Raw genomic sequence first — 19,554 nt, 5'->3', positions numbered from 1 at the left:
TATAGTCATGACACATCCGCCATCCCCTTTGGCCTTCCAAACCATGACAGAGTTGGCAAGCGGACCGGACGTAGCTTCGATAAAGCCGATGGCTTTTAGCTTGTCCACCTCGACGCATGGCCTCATACCGTTCGGCATCATACGAATGGAGCTTCATCGACCGATTTATGGGCGGGAGAGATCTTGAACATGTGGTGATGGCGTCGGGTGATATGCCGGACATGTCATCATAAGACCATGCGAAGACCTCCGCCGTTGCCGCAAGAAGTCAATGAATTACGCTCGTAGGTCGATCTAGGGTGGTGCCGATCTTTACCCACCGATCGGAAATTCCCATCCAGATTACCGTTTGAGTTCTTCCAGGCTGCGCTACCCGCATTGGCGTTTTCTCTCTTGGGTCGTCTATAGGCCCACTACCGCTTCGGTAGTTCCTACAGACATGACTTCCATTGGAGGTTTGCAAGCTACCGATTTAAGGGAAGTTGCATAGACGTCCGTGGTGGTGGTCTCCCGGGATAGCTCGTACTGCTCCGGGTAGGGAACTTCATCGGCAACATGTGGGGATAAGTGGGCTTTGACCACGGTGAGTGTTCGTCCCACGATGACGCTTGTATGCCGTTGGACGATCGGCGATGAGGAATTGGTCGTAGGTCATTGTTTTTCTCGGGGCAATCTTGAAGGCGATGGGTAGGCGATACTACCGGGTTGGACCGGATCCCGGAAAAAGCGAGTAGGCGTTATCGCCGATTGACCATCTTGTCGGCAACTCCGGACCTTTGAATGCGTCGGCAAAAATCACATTTACCGAACTCCGGTGTCGATCGACCGACCTACATCGTAGTCGGCGATCTTGGCGAATGATCATCGGGTCATCGTGGGGTAAATGATCCTTCTTCCTCTTCTTCGCAAAATGTGATGGGTTCCCAATCCACCTTCGAACTTTACAGTATTGTATTGCTTCATTGATCGCTGGGGCCTCCTGATTGGGTTTCGGAATATATTGATCGAGATCTAGCCGGTCATCGTTGGTATTCATTAATGCGGCCTCATCGTGGTATTCAACGAATACTTCTTGAGTGCGGTGATTGGCGCTGGTGCTCGGTGGTCGCTACGACCGTTTCTCGCACCCTTCTTTGACCCACCTTACCGATTGTCACGGTCGCCCTTTCGCTTGTGGCTTTCCGAGGAGTCGTCCGGCCAGGATAGCTCTTGGGTGCCAATTCCTCCCGCCAAGCCAAGGCCCGGCTTGGAGTTGAAATATTCAGCTTTGGCGTGGATTGCGCCGCTTCATCGATTCGTCATATGTACGCTTAGTTGCTACACAAGATACTGAAGTGAGAGGCGAAGGCCACTCTTGAAGGCGCCGTAGGCTGCCCTATCGTCCGCTTCCGGATATCTTGATTACTCATGAGCGCGCAGGTATTCCCATAGGGTTCGTCTTCTCCCGCCAACCATGTACGATCGCCGGCAGAGTACGACGGTCCGTCTGGATCATGAAGTGATTTAGAAAAATCGCTTGATTCGTCAAAGGAGTCTACCGTTCCTCGGTTCAAGACAAGAAAACCGATTCAGCGCTCCGTAAGGGAAGATGGGAACAATGACATTGCCCTCATCGCCGAGGCCCTTACATCCAACCGCCGATTGGAAGGAGTGAAGGTCGTCAAATGGTCTTCCATGCGGTGTAAAGCGGTATGCACAACGGCTGTACTTCCCGGTCCGGTCCGACTTCTTGATGCGCTGGTAAAGGGACTCGACCAAGTTTCCCAGTTTCGGATCGGGTTCGGTCGTCTTCCATCTTCGAACTCTCGGAAGAGCAGATGGATAAGCGGGGTCTCGGGACCTCCTGGCAAGTCTTGGAAGTTCTCCTCGGACTTGGTGGCCTCGCCAATACTCCTTGGGAGTTTCCGACCGTAGTTTGATTCGGTGCCCTTGGACGGGCATACTGTCGTCGATTCTATCTCCGATTCCAACCCTCGGACTTTCTGAAGGGTGATTTGTCTCCGGACCCTCATCAGTGAGTCCCGTAGCGAGCATTGATCCCGATTGGGGACCTGCCGCTTGGTATCCTGTCGTTGATCCGATGGCGACGGTCGGTGTACACCTTCTTGGTACTTGAGGCTGGTCCGTGGGGCGGTACTACCAATGCTTGGAAGGCGCAGACGCTTGCCTTTGCCCATTCTTCCCTTCTTACGCGATCGGGGTTTGCAGTCTCGGGAAGGTTCGTAGACTGAATATTCTGCGCTTCTTGATTAAGCGCTTGAGTTTCGTCTACTTTAGATGAGAGGAGGTTGTTATGTTCTTGGAGCTTGGCCATTTCCTTCCGAAGAAATCATCCGAGCCAAAAGCTCCGCTCGACCATAGTCAAGCAGGAGGATTACCGACGGAGTGCTAGGTGCAGTGGGCTTGCTCCGCTTTGCATACCGTCTGATAGTCCATCCTCCGATAAAAACGTTTGTCTGAAGTGGTTCCTATATGTTTTTAGGAATTGTAGGTTCATTCTTATCATTTCCTCTGACGGCGCCAAAGTGTGACGCAGAAAAATGGTTCGTACTTTCCCGAGTAACTTAGTAATGTTATGCCTTCGGTATGCTACGGGTCTCGGTAGGCGTTGGATCTGCAAGATAACAAACGCTCGATAAGACCTAGGGCACCGGTATTGTACCGCCGAAGGCTCTCCGATGCTTAAGTAAGCACGGTTTAGTAAGATTGAGCTGCAGATCAATAGGCGTATGCCGTAAGTTCTGATTGATTACCTCCTAGTTGGGATGATTGTCCTCTTTTATAGGCCTTGGGAGGTATGCAAATTGTTTAGAATTTCGATGTGGGACTGCGGACTCCAATTGTGGGATCTGCCACGTGCCCCTTGCAAAGTGGAGTTGCCCTAATCGTGCGATCGGTAGGAACGAACTGTAGCTAGATGCCGAAGGCTTCCATAGCTATAAAATTGGTCCACGTGTCCGATGCTTATTGGCTGTTCATTTGGGTATAAACAGGTTCCAACCGTGAATTCTTCAGTCAATTAAAAACTCCAATTTTTAAGAACAAAAACATTATCTGTAAAGCTATAAATACTTATATGCTAGTATGCTTTAATATATACTATGTTAATTTGGTAGAAAGAGCCTCATAAATTATTTCGACTTTTAGTTACTATATGGAAAGAAGTAATTGGAATGTTTAATTATTTCAACACAATCGGGGGGAGGGGGAAGGGGGGGTTGTGGTCTGTAGATGTTGGTTGGGAAATGGGGGAGAAGAAATTGGTGGGAGGTTTTCTTTTTCTCTATTTGATTTTGTTACATTTTCCTTATTTTTCTTAATACTATACTTTGTAAAATGTCAAATTTACCCTTATATTTGAAGGGCATTTGGATGGAATAGTGAAAAGGCTAACGTCAGAGGTGAAATTGGCGAATAAATTTAATACAAGGGCTAAATTAGCTGAAAAATTAATTCAGGATGGGGATTTCGACAAGAGTGATAGTTCAGGGGGGGGATTCGAAAGTTTACCCTTAAAAAAAACTTAAAATTTTGCCTCGAACATTTGTTATCTACTATCATCTGCATTTTTTATGCGCGCCATGTTAATCATTCTTTCCTCTTTGTAGATGTGGATTAGGATAAAACAATGTGCCAATCCCCTTGCAATATGAATCTTCTTTGGATATTTGTTTAACCAAATTTACTCAATTAACCTCTTTATTTAATTATTTCTCTTTCCTGATATTTAGTACATTGTAAATGTTGTTTGTGAATGCGAGCATATATCTTAGCATCTTTAGTAACTTTTTGAGTATGCTATTGATTTTAGGCTATTAATAGTGCTTGGAAAGAAGCATGCGCATCCACAACTCCGAACATGGTTGTGATCATAGTCTAAAATATCGATAATATCGACGAAATATTGAGGATATTATCATTTTTTCAAGTCACAGATATTTCGAAACGTATTCATACATATATCGTATAAATATCGACGATAATATCGGAAAATATCGATGTCGATAATTTCGTTCACACTTCAGCAATATTTTGTTAAAATATCGCTATAATATCGAAAATATCGATGTAATATAAAAAATATAAAAAAACACAAAGCACACACGCAAAGGGGATCCAAACCCCCACCATTTCACTCATCCAATGCCTTAACCACCATGTTTCATATGTTTTTGTGATAATATGCTAAAATATGTATAGTTTTATTGTTTTGTTTTGAACTATTTTTGTAAAAATTAAATTTACACATGAGAATGTGAGTCTTTGACTTTTTCCTTTTGGAATGGAATTGAGTGACTTATGGAAAGAATCTGAGACCCAATCTTCAAATAATTTTGCTTATGGAAAACGTCAACCAATCTCGAATCCATATGGGTAGCATGTTAACAATCACATGTGGTATAGAAATGTGGGATAAAAATGTGGTAGGGTTAATTCCTGTAGACGTCCATGAACTTTGCCCCAATTTGCAATTGGGTATGTGAACTTTTTTTTTTTCGGGCAATTACATCCATTAACTCGATAAACAGTTGCAATTAGGTCATGCTGTCCAAATCAGTCAATTTGTCCGTCAAAATTAGAGTTAAAAGCGTCCTTTCAATTAGCATGGATGAACTACTCCTTCTTCCAGAATTATTGACCGTGCTGGAGAAAAGGTAAATTTAAAAAATAATAATAATAACAAGAACAAATATATCTTAAAGAATAAAATAACAAAAAATTCAAAAAAATAAAACCTAGACCAAGAACAGTCGCATCAAACCCAGAAAAAGGCACCCCCATCTCATCTTCCCCAACCCAACCTCCAATTCGGAATAATCGTGAAATACTAGTAAACAATCAAATAATATAAAAACTCTGAGCATATACGGCAATGCAACATGATGTACCATTATTTAAAACAGTTCAGAAATGCAATATCACCCGATAAAGTCAATAATAGTAACTCGATCACACCCCAAGACCAGAAATTTCCTGGAAACTTCTTGTAAATTCCCAGAGAACGTTGTTATGCATAGCTCCAAATGGACAAATTTTCGAATTTTGATAAGATAAATTTATTTCGGGATCTTCCTCTGTTTCTTTTTTCAGGAAATAATAATTCTTACCCCCAATCCAATGCAAATTCTCCAAGCAAACCGAACATAACATAATCTCAATCCCAATAACCAAAATGAAAATTTCAAAACACACATATTTCTTAACATTTGATGTTCACATAAGCATGGAAGTATATAATTCACAGAGAAAGAGAAAGAGAAAGAGAAAGAGAAAGGACCTGATGGCAGCTATTGCAGGTGAAGGGCAAGAAATCGATCTGCTGGCAATCGACGATGTAGCAATGCCGACCCAGATCTGGAAACTCCGGAGTTCCCATTAAAATTCGTATACAGAAGCTCCTCACCAATCAACGAACCAAGAAATTAACACCCAGCATGCAGCAACAGGACGAACAAGATGGGATTTCCATTTCCACAACCAAACAATCCAGTATAAGATTCGATGAGATTTTGTAGTCCCGGGATTGGATTGTCCGAAGCTTTTTCGATCTTGCCTTCCGCGGATACAGAAGGACACCGAATCCGCGGAATCCCAAGTCCACGCCAAAGTTTTCTCCACAAGAGACAGGGTCGTTTGAAGTCGCCCCCGAGTTTCGTTTGAAGCATCGGAGATGGGTATGGGGAAAGGGAGGTTTGGATGGGGGTTGGGAAGATGAGATGGGGGTGCCTTTTTCTGGGTTTGGTGCGCCTGTTCTTGTTCTAGGTTTTATTTTTTTGAATTTTTTGTTATTTTATTCTTTAAGATATATTTGTTCTTGTTATTATTTTTTTGTTTTAAATTTACCTTTTCTCCAGCACAGTAAATAATTCTGGAAGACGGAGCAGTTCATCCATGTTAACTGAAAGGACGCTTTTACCCCAAATTTTGACGGACAAATTGACAGTTTTGGATGGCAAGACCTAATTGCAACTGTTTATCGAGTTAACGGATGTAATTGCCGAAAAAAAAATTCACGGACCCAATTGCAAATGAGGGCCAAGTTCAAGGACCTCTACAGTAATTAACCCAAATGTTGTAAGTGTAGCATTACTCTCTATCATTTGATGACTACTCTTCACAATATACTTACTCTACATATAGAGATGATGAAGATAGTGAAAAATTTGAACCTTATAGGAACTCTATGTGATACTTATGTATCTTACCATGCAATGTATAAAGTGTAAAATATTATAGTGAATTATCATATATAAATGATTATTGTGTGTTTAATATTCTTTCATTAATTACTATATATTTTATACACTCACAATGTTTGCCAGCTTGCTGTGTAGTCAATTTAAATTAGTAAAACCCATCATGCAATGCATTTCCTTTTAATTTTTTGTGATAAACTAATAGATAATTGATTAAATAAATATCTTCCAAAGTTTCAATAAAAATTTCCGAGTTTTTCATACAATTTTCGTCCTTTTTATTCAATTTTTATCGATATCGATAATATCCCGATATTTTCATCAAAATTTCAGTATTTTTGGACTACCGATATTTCCGAAACCATCGATATTTTAGACCTTGAACTTGTGATAGCAAAAGGAAACTACATGGCAGGTCCAGTGAAGTTTCAAGGGCCCAGCAAAGCGTTGGTTACCGTTCAAGTTGAAGGAAGAAAAGCTCAAGTCACAAGAGGTTGGGTCGTTTTCCAAAATATTGATGGGTTAACAGTCTCAGGAGGTGGCACTTTTGATGGCCAAGAATCAATAGCTTAATCCAAAAATGATTGTGCCAAAACTGGAAAATGCAACTCACTGCCTATAGTAAGTTTTTTAAATTTGAAGTGCACGTTTTTTATTTATAAATCTTGTGTACTATAAACGGAGGCTAACAAATAGAGTTTGATCAATTGGGTTTCTTGAATGCAGAACATAAGATTCATAGGGCTCACCAATTCACACATTTAAGACATAACATCTTTGAACATCAAGCTGTTTCACATAAACGTCTTAATAAATTGCAAAAATGTGACACTTCAACATGTGATCATCCCCACCCTTGGTGAAGCATGCATTAGATTAGGCCCTCACTCACTCCTTATAAACTCAGGCTAAGTCACTTAACTTTTCAATGTGAATATAAAATGAATTTCCAATAGTATTTATCTTGTCACGACTGCTTTGTTACAAATTATGGTCAAGAATTTATTAGTTTGAATAGTGCGTTTGGAAACAATTTTTGGTTTATGAGAAATCAATTTTGTGTGTGTATTTTTTTGTTAATCTTTGCACCAAATTGGATTAACAGGTTTAGTACCTTTGGTTTATAAGTCATCCATGTCATCAATCTTTTCTTTCTAATCTGACATAGTCTTGGAAGAAAAAATCTTTTGCCCAAATTGGAAACTGAGCCAAGAGCCAATGTAGGTAATTCATGTTCTAAAGCTGAGCAACTTAATTAATTACTAATTATAGGATGGTTGACCTACATTCAACTTCTTAATTGGCCAAATAAATATTAACGGTGATGAGCTTTCCGATGGGAGTATAAATTGGGCTGAAAGCAATGGAGTTTCATCATACTCCAAACAAAAAGGAAATAACAAAGTCTCAAGATGGGTTTGAAACTGAAAAATGTCTTGCCAATGTTTGTGTTCTTGTTGTTAGCATCCACAGCTAAAGCTCAATCTGCTGCCTTAGATGTGACAAGTGCAAAATATGGTGGAAAGCCAGATTCTGATATTACCTAGGTAACAAAAACATTTGTATTCATATTCAGTTCTGATTAGAATTTGTTTCTACAATTGTTTGCCAAACTAAATCATTAACAGTTTTAAATTTGGGTAATGTTAATTAGGCTTTAGAGAAGGCTTGGACAGATGCATGTGCATCAACAGCACCAAGTAAAATTGTTGTTCCAAAGGGAACATTCAAGTTTGTAGGAACAACTTTTAAAGGTCCTTGCAAGGCTGCTATTGAGTTTCAACTCCAAGGAACATTGCAGGCTCCAGCAGATGGCAGCCAGCTCCCGAAGGACGACACTTGGATTGGTTTTGACCACGTCGACGGGCTCACCTTGTCAGGTGGTGGAACTTTTGATGGCCAAGGAGCACTGTCTTGGAAAAACAATGATTGCAACAAAAATAGACAATGCAAATCTAAACACATTGTAAGATGATTTAATCCTACCATGTTGTTTTATATACTTGAAAATCTACCCATGTCACATAGGAGCATTTACGAAATCTTGCTCATTGATCAATTCTTGACTTGATGATACGTAATCCAGGTTCACAACCCGACAATATGAACATATTTGTGTTTGATTGGTTTTCTCAATATATGCAGAATTTGAGGTTCCACTTCCTCACCAATTCCAAAATTTTGGACGTAACTTCAAAAGATAGCAAAAATTTCCACGTCAATCTTCAGAAGTGCGAGAAGGTTGAAATCAACGGATTTACTGTCTCAGCACCTAAGGAAAGCATGAACACAGATGGAATTCACATCGGTCGTTCAACTGGGATCAACATCACTGACACAACCATCGGAACTGGGGATGATTGTATTTCGATCGGTGACGGTACCAAGGACCTCACCGTGACCAACGTTACTTGCGGGCCAGGCCACGGCATAGCCATCGGAAGCCTTGGAAGGTACCCAGAGGAAGAACCCGTGTCCGGCATCAATATTAAGAAATGCACCTTGACTAATACAACGAATGGTGTGAGGATCAAAACATGGCCTGCTTCCCCAAAAGATGGCACTGCCTCGGATATTCACTTTGAGGATATTACCATGGTTAATGTTGGTAACCCTATCCTCATTGACCAAGAGTACTGCCCGTGGAACGAATGCAAAAAAGGGGTATCTATCTATAACAATTTATTAACATCATATATATGTTCCTTTTTAATCAAGTCATCATTTACTAAATTTTAAAAGGATTTAAATTAATCAATTAATGAATGGTTTTGTGTAGGTTCCTTCCAAAGTTAAGATCAGCAATGTTAGCTTCAAGAACATCAAGGGCACCTGTACCGACCCAGTTGCTGTGAAGCTTGCATGCGCCCCAGGCCTGCCATGTGAGAATGTGGAATTGAGTGACATTGATATCAAGTACACTGGAGACAAAGGCCCTATTACCTCTGTGTGTTCTAATGTCAAGCCGACAATTAATCGCGTGGCACAGGCTCTTGCTTGCGCTACCGGCACTGCTGCTGCTTGATCTAACAAGCACAAACCATGGTGCTGATGTTTATTTAGAGATACATTGGTTTTGTGCTCTACGATTTTGTGCTAATTGTACTTGGTGTTTTCATCTAAGAGGTGGAAAATATCTCAGTACATTTTTTTGTTACATCTTAAAAGAGATGAATAAATTAGTAGGTATTACATGAAAATAATTATGGGAAAGAGAAAGAAAGTTTTATTTGATTAAAAAAGAATGTTATTGGAATACGAATCTTCTTTGGATATTTTTTTTTAACCAAATTTACTCAATTACCCTCTTTATTTAATTGTTTTTGCATGAACGACCACCTCGACTAGAGATGTGCTATGAAGGGGAAGAGGGAGGGGTGATTTAGTCTTATGCTTTTTATTTTTTGTGCAAGAGTAGAAGTAAAAAACTTCAAACAAAAAAGAAGAAGAAGGATTATTAATTTTTGTAATGTGTTGAGTTTAAATGCACATTAAAAAAGGGTAAACTGCCGAATACCCTCTTGAACTGTCATGCTTGTCGAAACTCCACCCTGAATTAAATTTTCAGCCAATTTAGCTCTTGTATTAAATTTATTCACCAACTTCACCCTTGCCGTTAGCTTTTGACAATTTCCATCCAAATCTCTTTTAAAAAAGTACCATGTTAGGCGTATACTTCACTGTTGAGTTAAAAATTCTTTTTTTTTCTCTGGTTCTTCAAAGAGCTTGAATGGGGAGAAATAAATCATGGGGAGAGGGGGAGAGGGATTCTGGTTTCTGCAATTGTGGGTTCGGAGGACGGGGATGGATCTGTGGGTGGGGTTGGTGGTCGGGATATGGGGTAGAAGAAATCGAATGTGAGAGAAGAAATCGGGAGGGTGTGCTGATTCTGGGTTTTATGGGGTAAGGGAATGGGGAAAACTATAATTTATAAAAGAAGCTGAAACTAGGAAAAGAACTCCAAGAACTAGCAAAACCCAATCCTTGCCAAGATTTAAACTTTATGAACCATAAAAAATTGACAACACCCAAGGTGGTTCCAACCGTGAATTCTTCAGTTAATTAAACACACCAATTTTTTTTTTTTTAAATTTTATAACAAAAACATTATCTGTAAAGCTATAAATACTTATCTGCTGGTATGCTTTAATATATACTATGTTAATTTGGTAGAAAGGGCATCATAAATTATTTCGAATTTTAATTACTATATGGAAAGAAGTAATTGGAACTTTTAATTATTTCAACACAATCGGGGGGAGGGGGCAAGGGGTTCTGGTTTCATGAAAAGTGGGGGTGGGAGGGGGTGTGGTCTGTATGTGGTGGTTGGGAAATGGGGGAGAAGAAATTGGTGGGAGGTTTTCTTTTTCTCTATTTGATTTTGTTACATTTTCCTTATTTTTCTTAATACTATACCTTGTAGAATGTCAAATTTACCCTTATATTTGACGGGCATTTGGATGGAATATTTGAAAAGCAAATGGCAGGAGTGAAATTAGCAAATAAATTTAATACAAGGTAGCTGAAAAATTAATTCAAGATGGGGATTTCGACAAGCGCGATAGTTCATGGGGGATTCGAAAGTTTACCCTTAAAAAAACTTAAAAATTTGCCTCGAACATTTGTTGTCTACTATCATTTGCATTTTTTATGCGTGCCATGTTAATCATTCTTTCTTTTTTGTAGATGTGGATTAGGACAAAACAATGTGCCAATCCCCTTGCAATATGAATCTTCTTTGGATATTTGTTTAACCAAATTTACTCAATTAGCCTTTTTATTTAATTATTTCTCATCCCAGATATTTAGTACATTGTAAATGTTGTCTGTGAATGCGAGCGTATATCTTAACATCTTAGTAACTTTTTGAGTATGCTATCGATTTTAGGCTATTAATAGTGCTTGGAAAGAAGCATGCGCATCCACAACTCCGACCATGGTTGTGATAGCAAAAGGAAACTACATGGCTGGTCCAGTGAAGTTTCAAGGGCCCTGCAAAGCGTTGGTTAGCGTTCTAGTTGAAGGAACCCTGCAGGCTCTTGCAGAGCCAGAAAAGCTCAAGTCACAAGATGGTTGGGTGTCCAGTGGTGGATCCAGAAATGAAAAGCCAATTGGGCTGAATTTACATACTAAACTCCACGGTACAAGTGAATTTCATTAATAATCAGAAAAAGATACACCTAGTTAGGGGGATGTAATAAGTCTTACCCTCAAATACATCTATACATAAATAAAACCCTAAAATATTAAGTTTTAAATTAAAATTATAATGAAAGATATATAGAAAATGAGAGAATCAGAAATTACTACTTGTTATAGAAAGGAGAGGACAAGCCAGTAAGTTGCCCACTGCCCAGCCAGTATAATAGAAAGATGCAAAAAATAAATAGGGATAAAAGGATGTTGTTGTTGTCCTCCGCGGGTCTGTAGAATAGAAGAGAGAAAAGGGAGAAAAGGGAGAAAAGTTGGTGTACCAAAGGAAAATAGACAAAAGTTGGGACCACTTTGAAGTTGGATGGGCGTGTGTTGTTGGTAAGCTTTTAAGCTTTTAAACTTGGGCTGCCCATATAACATGTATAGGTTCTTTAAATAATAAAAAAATCTTTGGATGGGCAGGCACCCACCCTGCCCTTCACACAGATCCGCCACTGGTTGGGTCGTTTTCCAAAATATTGATGGGTTAACAGTCTCAGGAGGTGGCACTTTTGATGGCCAAGAATCAATGGCTTAATCCAAAAACAATTGTGTAAAATGCAACTCACCGCCAAGAGTACGTTTTTTAAATTTGGAGTGCACGTTTTTATTTATTTATCAATCTTGTGTGCTAGAAACGGAGGCTAACAAATAGAGTTCGCTCAATTGGGTTTCTTGAATGCAGAACATAAGATTCACAGGGCTCACCAATTCACACATTTAAGACATAACATCTTTGAACATCAAGCTGTTTCACATAAACGTCTTAAAAAATTGCAAAAATGTGACACTTCAACATGTGATCATCACCACCCTTGGTGAAGCATGCATTGGATAAGGCCCTCACTCACTCCTTATAAACTCAGGCTAGGTCCCTTAACTTTTCAATGTGAATATAAAATGAATTTCCACTACTACAAAAAGTGACAAAGACGACCAGAAAAAAAGGACGGTCTAAGGGAAAACCGTCATTGTTTTTTAAAAGACGACGGTTCTATAAAATCGCCGTGTAATAACACCTTAGACACCTAAAAATGGGAGATTCCAATGGTTGTTCATAAAAGACGACGCACCTAATTAAAAAACCGACGTCTTATTGAAATGGGATTTCCACAGACTAAAATCTAAGCCAACAATGAATGGCAGAAGTTATGAATAGACCGATGTAGAAAGTATAGACGACGATGTCAAAAAAAGCCGCTGTTTTTACTTAGAAATTAACACAACCAAGTTTTCGTATAAGGCGCCGTCTAATTACAAATAAATCCATTGCGGTATAGTACAAAATACCACCGTATTAAATTAATGTACAACTACGGCATAGATAAATATATCGATGTCTTTCTCATATAGTTCTACGACGGTATCTTTAACTCTCACCACGTTGGGGTTTTTCATTTAACGACGTATTATAAAATTTAACGTCTTATTTATTCACTTTATACATCATACCTTATATTTAAACCGTTGTTTTAACAAGAATTTTTTTTAACAATTTATTTCTTGGATTTTGTTATCGTACGTTGGATTTTGTTATCCGCCGACATAATCACATTTTTCTGAGATCCCAAAGGTTACGAAATCTTACCAGATGGAACTCTGTTCCTCATCATAATCTTACCAGAAAGACAATATTTTAGAGGTTAATGATGTATGTGTATTTGTGTCTTTGAGATACACAAACGCACATACACATTAACATCCAAAAAATTACCTCTGAAATTTGACGACGGCAGCCTCAAATTTGCAATCAGAGAGACAATTTTTTGGAAGTTGATGATGTGTGTGCGTTTGTGTATGTACACAAACGCACACACACATCAACATCCAAACAATTGCCTCCTAAAATTTCACGACGGCAGCCACAGATTTGCAATCGGATAGACAATTTTTTGAAAATTGGTGATGTGTGTATGTTTGGGAATCAGATACACAAACATACATACACACCAACATCCAAACAATTGCCTCCTAAGAGGTGAGGTGAGACAGAGAAAAGGGCAAGAAGAAGTTGAAACCCTAATTGAAAACTAAAACTGAAAGAACTCGTGAAAAAAAATCTATTTATAATTAAAAAATCAAATCCACGTCGGTTATATTACACATAACGACGTTTAACAAAACGAATCCACGTCGCGAAACAAATATATTGCGTCGTCTTAGTCTCAGAGCAAAATACCAACGACAGAATCAATTAAGTAACTGACGTAGAAATTAAAGACATCGGAAATTATAAACCTACCGCCATCTTACGACAAAAACGACGACAGTAGGACAAAAAACCGTCGTTGTTTTTATATTCGTATTTGATTTAAAGCAGTCACCCAAACAATAAACTTTACAAATTCTAGAACATTAATTTCTTTCATTTAAATTTCCTCGGGAAAAAAAACTCTATTTATAACGCACTGTAATTGAAAACTAAAACTGAAAGAACTCGGAAAAAAAAAACTCTATCTATAATTAAAAAATCAAATTCACGTCGGTTCTATTACACCTAACGACATTTAACAAAAAGAATCCACGTCGCGAAACAAATATATTGCGTCGTCTTAGTCTCAGAGCAAAAAACCAACGACATAATCAATTAAGTAACTGACGTATAAATTAAAGACGTTGGAAATTATAAACCTACCGCCATCTTACGACAAAAAAGACGACAGTAGAACAAAAAACCGTCGTTTTTATATTCGTATTTGATTTAAATCAGTCACCCAAATAAGAAACTTTACAAATTCTAGAACATTAATTTCCGTCATTTAAATTTCCTCGGGAAAAAAAAACTCTATTTATAACGCACTGTAATTGAAAACTAAAACTGAAAGAACTCGGAAAAAAAACTCTATTTATAATTAAAAAATCAAATCCACGTCGGTTATATTACACCTGACGACATTTAACAAAAAGAATCCACGTCGCGAAAACAAATATATTGCGTCGTCTTAGTGTCGAGCAAAAAACCAACGACAGAATCAATTAAGTAATCGACGTAGAAATTAAAGACGTTGGAAATTATAAACCTACCGCCATCTTAAACAAAAAAGACGACGGCAGAACAAAAAACCGTCGTTGTTTTTATATTCGTATTTAATTTAAATCACTCACCCAAACAGGACACTTTACAAATTCTAGAACATTAATTTCCGTCATTTTAAATTTCCTCGGGAAAAAAAACTCTATTTATAATTTAAAAATAAAATCCACGTCGGTTATATTACACTTCACGACGTTAACAAAAATAATATATGTCGATAATTATAAACCTACCGCCATCTTACTTTAATATACTACGACAACAAAAAAGACGACCAAAAAAGACGACGATAGAACAAAAAACCGTCATTGTTTCAAATTTGGTCTGTTCTCTTTCTGCAGGACTTGGATAGTTCAAAGCATTGACAATGTCTTTACAAATTCGATTGCTCAGGCTTTAGAGGCCATCCGAAGCCATTTCTATTCTTTATCGATTGCTCAGACTTGGATAAGCTTCTTCTTCTAAAGCTCTACGGATAAAGGAATAGGCTATCACAAATCTGACAGATCTTCTTAGCCAAGAAAATCGAGCAGAGGATCGTGCACATCCGATCTTCGATTTCCCTTTGCAAAGAAATGGTGCAAGGGACCCAGATCGAGAAGCTTAACTTTCCTTCGATAAATGAGTGGAGGCCGACTTGCATCTCTTTGATGGAAAGCAAGGAGTATTCGTAAGCACTAAGTCTCTTATCGACCTGATCACGGAAGTGAGAAGTCTAGATGACAAGCTTCTTATTGTGGACATAGATTTGTTGGATTGCGTCGTTTGAAACTACTAATCACGTCGTTAGTTATGTACTGTCGTTATCAATTAAGTATAACGTCGATTTCTATTAATTTCGTCGTGTGAAATTGTATAATACGTCGTTTTTTTTATAAATAACCGTCGTGTGTTTTTTGTGTTGACTTTTTTATATATCTTTGTTTTATATATTTATGTGCTTATATGATCATTTGAAAGTAGCAAATATGCTCAACATGGTTGGCTTTATCGACCCAGCTCAAGTTAGTGCCAACGCTGGGTCACTAACTAATGATCACGAATCGTAGCTACCGACTTCGTAAGACAGATGATGAACAGATTTTCATGATGCCTTACAATCCAGGGTTAGTCTCCTTAACAGGATTTTGTTTGTATGATGCACTGCGTATAAAACCGTTTAACTAATTTTGTGCCGTTTGAAACATCTAACCACATCGGTTTTTTATTTATTGAGTTGTTTGAAACTACTAACCACGTCGTTAGTTAATTATCGTCGTGATAAATTTATAATGACGTCGATTGCTACGTTATTTCATCGTGTGAAACTATGTAATACGTCGTTTTTATAAATAACCGTCGTTTGTTTTCTTGTGCTGACTTTTTTATATATCTTTGTTTTATATTAATTTTGTGCAGCCGTCATTGGGTCTTGCTGATTGTGAGAGCAAAGAAGGAAACCGTCTATTTTCTGGATCCTCTACCTGGAAATCGTGTGGTTAATGAGGAGGCCAAAAACATGGTGAATAGTGCTATAAAAATTTATAATTTCCACGTAGGCAGACAAGGCCGTAAACATATTTTCCACGTCGTTTATTTTAAGATCGTGTCGTTAAAACTATTTTACACGGCGGTGAACTGAGAAACCTTGCCGTGTCAGATCCATTAGATGATGATTATATTTTAAGAGATGACGTATAAATTCTGCAATACGGCTCTCAATTATTTGTAACTGACATTGTTTATTAGTACAACGTCATCAGTTTAAATATATGCGTCGTAAGTAAGGACCCAAACATCTATTTTCACGTCATCATTAATAGAAAAATCAAAGTGGAAAATTCATTTCATGACGGTTGTTAAAAAGATACAGAAGTAGTAGGAGTCAATAACGTCGTCGATTATGTAACTAAAAACGTCATATTTTTATTTGTCGTGAAAGGTATATTTAACGGCGCATGGTTTTAGTTCTAGTCGTTGTATGTATATCTTGCGGCCATGTTCTGTTAATATATGTCATATGTTTCCTCTTTAACATCGTTTTTTGTTAGAATTGGTCGTCTATTCTCATCCTCGACTGTTTTTTTATCTCTTTTTCCATTACAAAGACGTCGGTTTGAAAACCGAATACACGACGGTGAATTCCCGTCGTCTTTATCCTTTTTTGTAGTAGTGTTCCAAAAGTTATTTCTCTTGTCACGACTGCTTTGTTACAAATTATGGTCAAGAATTTATTAGTTTGATTAGTGCGTTTGGAAACAATTTTGGGTTTATGAGAAATCAATTTTGTGTATGTATTTTTTTGTTAATCTTTGCACCAAATTGGAGTATAACAGGTTTAGTACTTTTGGTTTATAAGTCATCCATGTCATAACTCTTTTCTTTCTAATCTGACATAGTCCTGGAAGAAAAAATCTTTTGCCCAAATTGGAAACTGAGCCAAGAGCCATTGTAGGTAATTCATGTTCTAAAGCTGAGCAGCTTAATTAATTACTAATTATAGGATGGTTGACCTACATTCAACTTCTTAATTGGCCAAATAAATATACGGTGATGAGCTTTCCGATGGGAGTATAAATTGGGCTGAAAGCATTGGAGTTTCATCACACTCCAAACAAAAAGGAAATAACAAAGTCTCAAGATGGGTTTGAAACTGAAAAATGTCTTGCCAATGTTTGTGTTCTTGTTGTTAGCATCCACAGCTAAAGCTCAATCTGCTGCCTTAGATGTGACAAGTGAAAAATATGGTGGAAAGCCAGACTCTGATATTACCTAGGTAACAAAAACATTTGTATTCATAATCGGTTCTTATTAGAATTTGTTTCTACAATTGTTTGCCAAACTAAATCATTAACAGTTTTAAATTTGGGTAATGTTAATTAGGCTTTAGAGAAGGCTTGGACAGATGCATGTGCATCAACAGCACCAAGTAAAATTGTTGTTCCAAAGGGAACATTCAAGTTTGTAGGAACAACTTTTAAAGGTCCTTGCAAGGCTGCTATTGAGTTTCAACTCCAAGGAACATTGCAGGCTCCAGCAGATGGCAGCCAGCTCCCGAAGGACGACACTTGGATTGGTTTCGACAACGTCGACGGGCTCACCTTGTCAGGTGGTGGAACTTTTGATGGCCAAGGAGCACTGTCTTGGAAAAACAATGATTGCAACAAAAACACACAATGCAAATCTAAACACATTGTAAGATGATTTAATCCTACCCTGTTGTTTTATATACTTGAAAATCTTCTTGTGTCACATAGGAGCATTTGCAAAATCTTGCTCATTGATCAATTCTTGACTTGATGATACGTGATCCAGATTCACAGCCTGACAATAACAACATATTTGTGTTTGATTTGTTTTCTTAATATGTGCAGAATTTGAGGTTCCACTTACTCACCAATTCCAAAATTTTGGATGTAACTTCAAAAGATAGCAAAAATTTCCACGTCAATCTTTTGAAGTGCGAGAAGGTTGAAATCAACGGATTTACCGTCTCAAAGCACCTAAGGAAAGCATGAACACAGATGGAATTCACATCGGTCGTTCAACTGGGATCAACATCACTGACACAACCATCGGAACTGGGGATGATTGTATTTCGATCGGTGATGGTACCAAGGACCTCACCGTGACCAACGTTACTTGCGGGCCAGGCCACGGCATAGCCATCGGAAGCCTTGGAAGGTACCCAGAGGAAGAACCCGTGTCCGGCATCAATATTAAGAAATGCACCTTGACTAATACAACGAATGGTGTGAGGATCAAAACATGGCCTGCTTCCCCAAAAGATGGCACTGCCTCGGATATTCACTTTGAGGATATTACCATGGTTAATGTTGGTAACCCTATCCTCATTGACCAAGAGTACTGCCCATGGAACGAATGCAAAAAAGGGGTATCTATCTATAACAATTTATTCACATCATATATATGTTCCTTGTTAATCAGGTCATCCTTTACTTAATCTTTAAAAAGATTTAAATTAATCAATTAATGAATGGTTTTGTGTAGGCTCCTTCCAAAATTAAGATCAGTAATGTTAGCTTCAAGAACATCAAGGGCACTTGTACCGACCCAGTTGCTGTGAAGCTTGCATGCAGCCCAGGCTTGCCATGTGAGAATGTGGAATTGAGTGACATTGATCTCAAGTACACTGGAGACAAAGGCCCTATTACCTCTGTGTGTTCTAATGTCAAGCCGACAATTAATCGCGTGGCACAGCCTCTTGCTTGCGCTACCGGCGCTGCTCCTGCTGCTGCTCCTGCTGCTTGATCTAACGAGCACAAACCATGCTGCTGATGTTTCTTCAAAGATACATTGGTTGTGTGCTCTTCGATTTTGTGCTAATTGTACTTGGTGTTTTCATCTAGGAGGTGGAAAATATCTCAGTGCATTTTTTTGTTACATCTTAAAAGAGATGAATAAATTAGTAGGTATTACATGAAAATAATCATGGGAAAGAGAAAGAAAGTTTTATTTGATTAAAAAAGAATGTTATTGGAACATGAATCTTCTTTGGATATTTGTTTAACCAAATTTACTCAATTACCCTCTTTATTTAATTGTTTTTGCATGAACGACCACCTTGACGAGATATGTGCTACGAAGGGGAAGAGGGAGGGGTGATTCAGTCTTATGCTTTTTATTTTTTGTGCAAGAATAGAAGTAAACAATTTCAAACAAAAAAGAAGAAGAAGGATTATTAATTCTTGTAAAGTGCTGAGTTTAAATGCATATTAAAAAAGGATAAACTGCCGAATACCCCCTTGAACTATCATGCTTGTCGAAACTCCACCCTGAATTAATTTTTCAGCCAATTTAGCCCTTGTATTAAATTTATTCGCCAACTTCACCTTTGCCGTTAGCTTTTGACAATTTCCATCGAAATCTCTGTTAAAAAAGTACCATGTTAGGCATATACTTCACTGTTGAATTAAAAATTCATTTTTTTTTCTCTGGTTCTTCAAGGAGCTTGAATGGGGGAGAAATAAATCATGGGGAGAGGGGATTCTGGTTTCTGCAATTGTGGGTTGGGAGGATGGGGATGGATCTGTGGGTGGGGTTGGTGGTTGGGATATGGGGCAGAAGAAATGAGAATGAGGGAGAAGAAATTGGGGAAGGGGTGCAGATTCACGGTTTTGGGTGGGGTTT

At 38.4% G+C, this 19,554-nt stretch overlaps 1 protein-coding gene, 1 long non-coding RNA gene and 1 pseudogene across 3 annotated transcripts; 2 read left to right on the top strand and 1 right to left on the bottom strand.

Annotated features, from left to right (window-relative positions):
• Positions 1–3,872: 3,872 nt before the first annotated feature.
• Positions 3,873–6,039, bottom strand: LOC148918225 (uncharacterized). The gene is made up of 2 exons (XR_016126060.1): positions 5,279–6,039; positions 3,873–4,644 (listed from the first exon to the last, which is right to left on the bottom strand). It is a non-coding gene; the product is annotated as an uncharacterized LOC148918225 (long non-coding RNA).
• Positions 6,040–7,575: 1,536 nt separating this feature from the next.
• On the top strand, positions 7,576–9,497 carry LOC103329216 (exopolygalacturonase). Its single transcript, XM_089050254.1, has 4 exons — positions 7,576–7,744; positions 7,852–8,163; positions 8,343–8,861; positions 8,977–9,497. The coding sequence occupies exons 3-4, from the start codon at positions 8,481–8,483 to the stop codon at positions 9,220–9,222; spliced, it is 627 nt and encodes a 208-aa protein (XP_088906380.1). The 5' UTR covers positions 7,576–7,744; positions 7,852–8,163; positions 8,343–8,480; the 3' UTR covers positions 9,223–9,497.
• Positions 9,498–17,023: 7,526 nt separating this feature from the next.
• On the top strand, positions 17,024–18,933 carry LOC103329198 (exopolygalacturonase-like; annotated as a pseudogene). The gene is made up of 4 exons (XR_016126059.1): positions 17,024–17,179; positions 17,287–17,598; positions 17,778–18,298; positions 18,415–18,933. The product of XR_016126059.1 is annotated as an exopolygalacturonase-like (transcript).
• The last annotated feature ends 621 nt before the right edge of the window (positions 18,934–19,554 follow it).

Source organism: Prunus mume, linkage group LG4 (genome assembly GCF_029339155.1).
Source record: "Prunus mume cultivar Tortuosa linkage group LG4, ASM2933915v1, whole genome shotgun sequence".
NCBI lineage: Eukaryota > Viridiplantae > Streptophyta > Magnoliopsida > Rosales > Rosaceae > Prunus > Prunus mume.
Note: the sequence above shows the minus strand (reverse complement) of the source record. Positions and strands in the feature narration are given on the sequence as shown.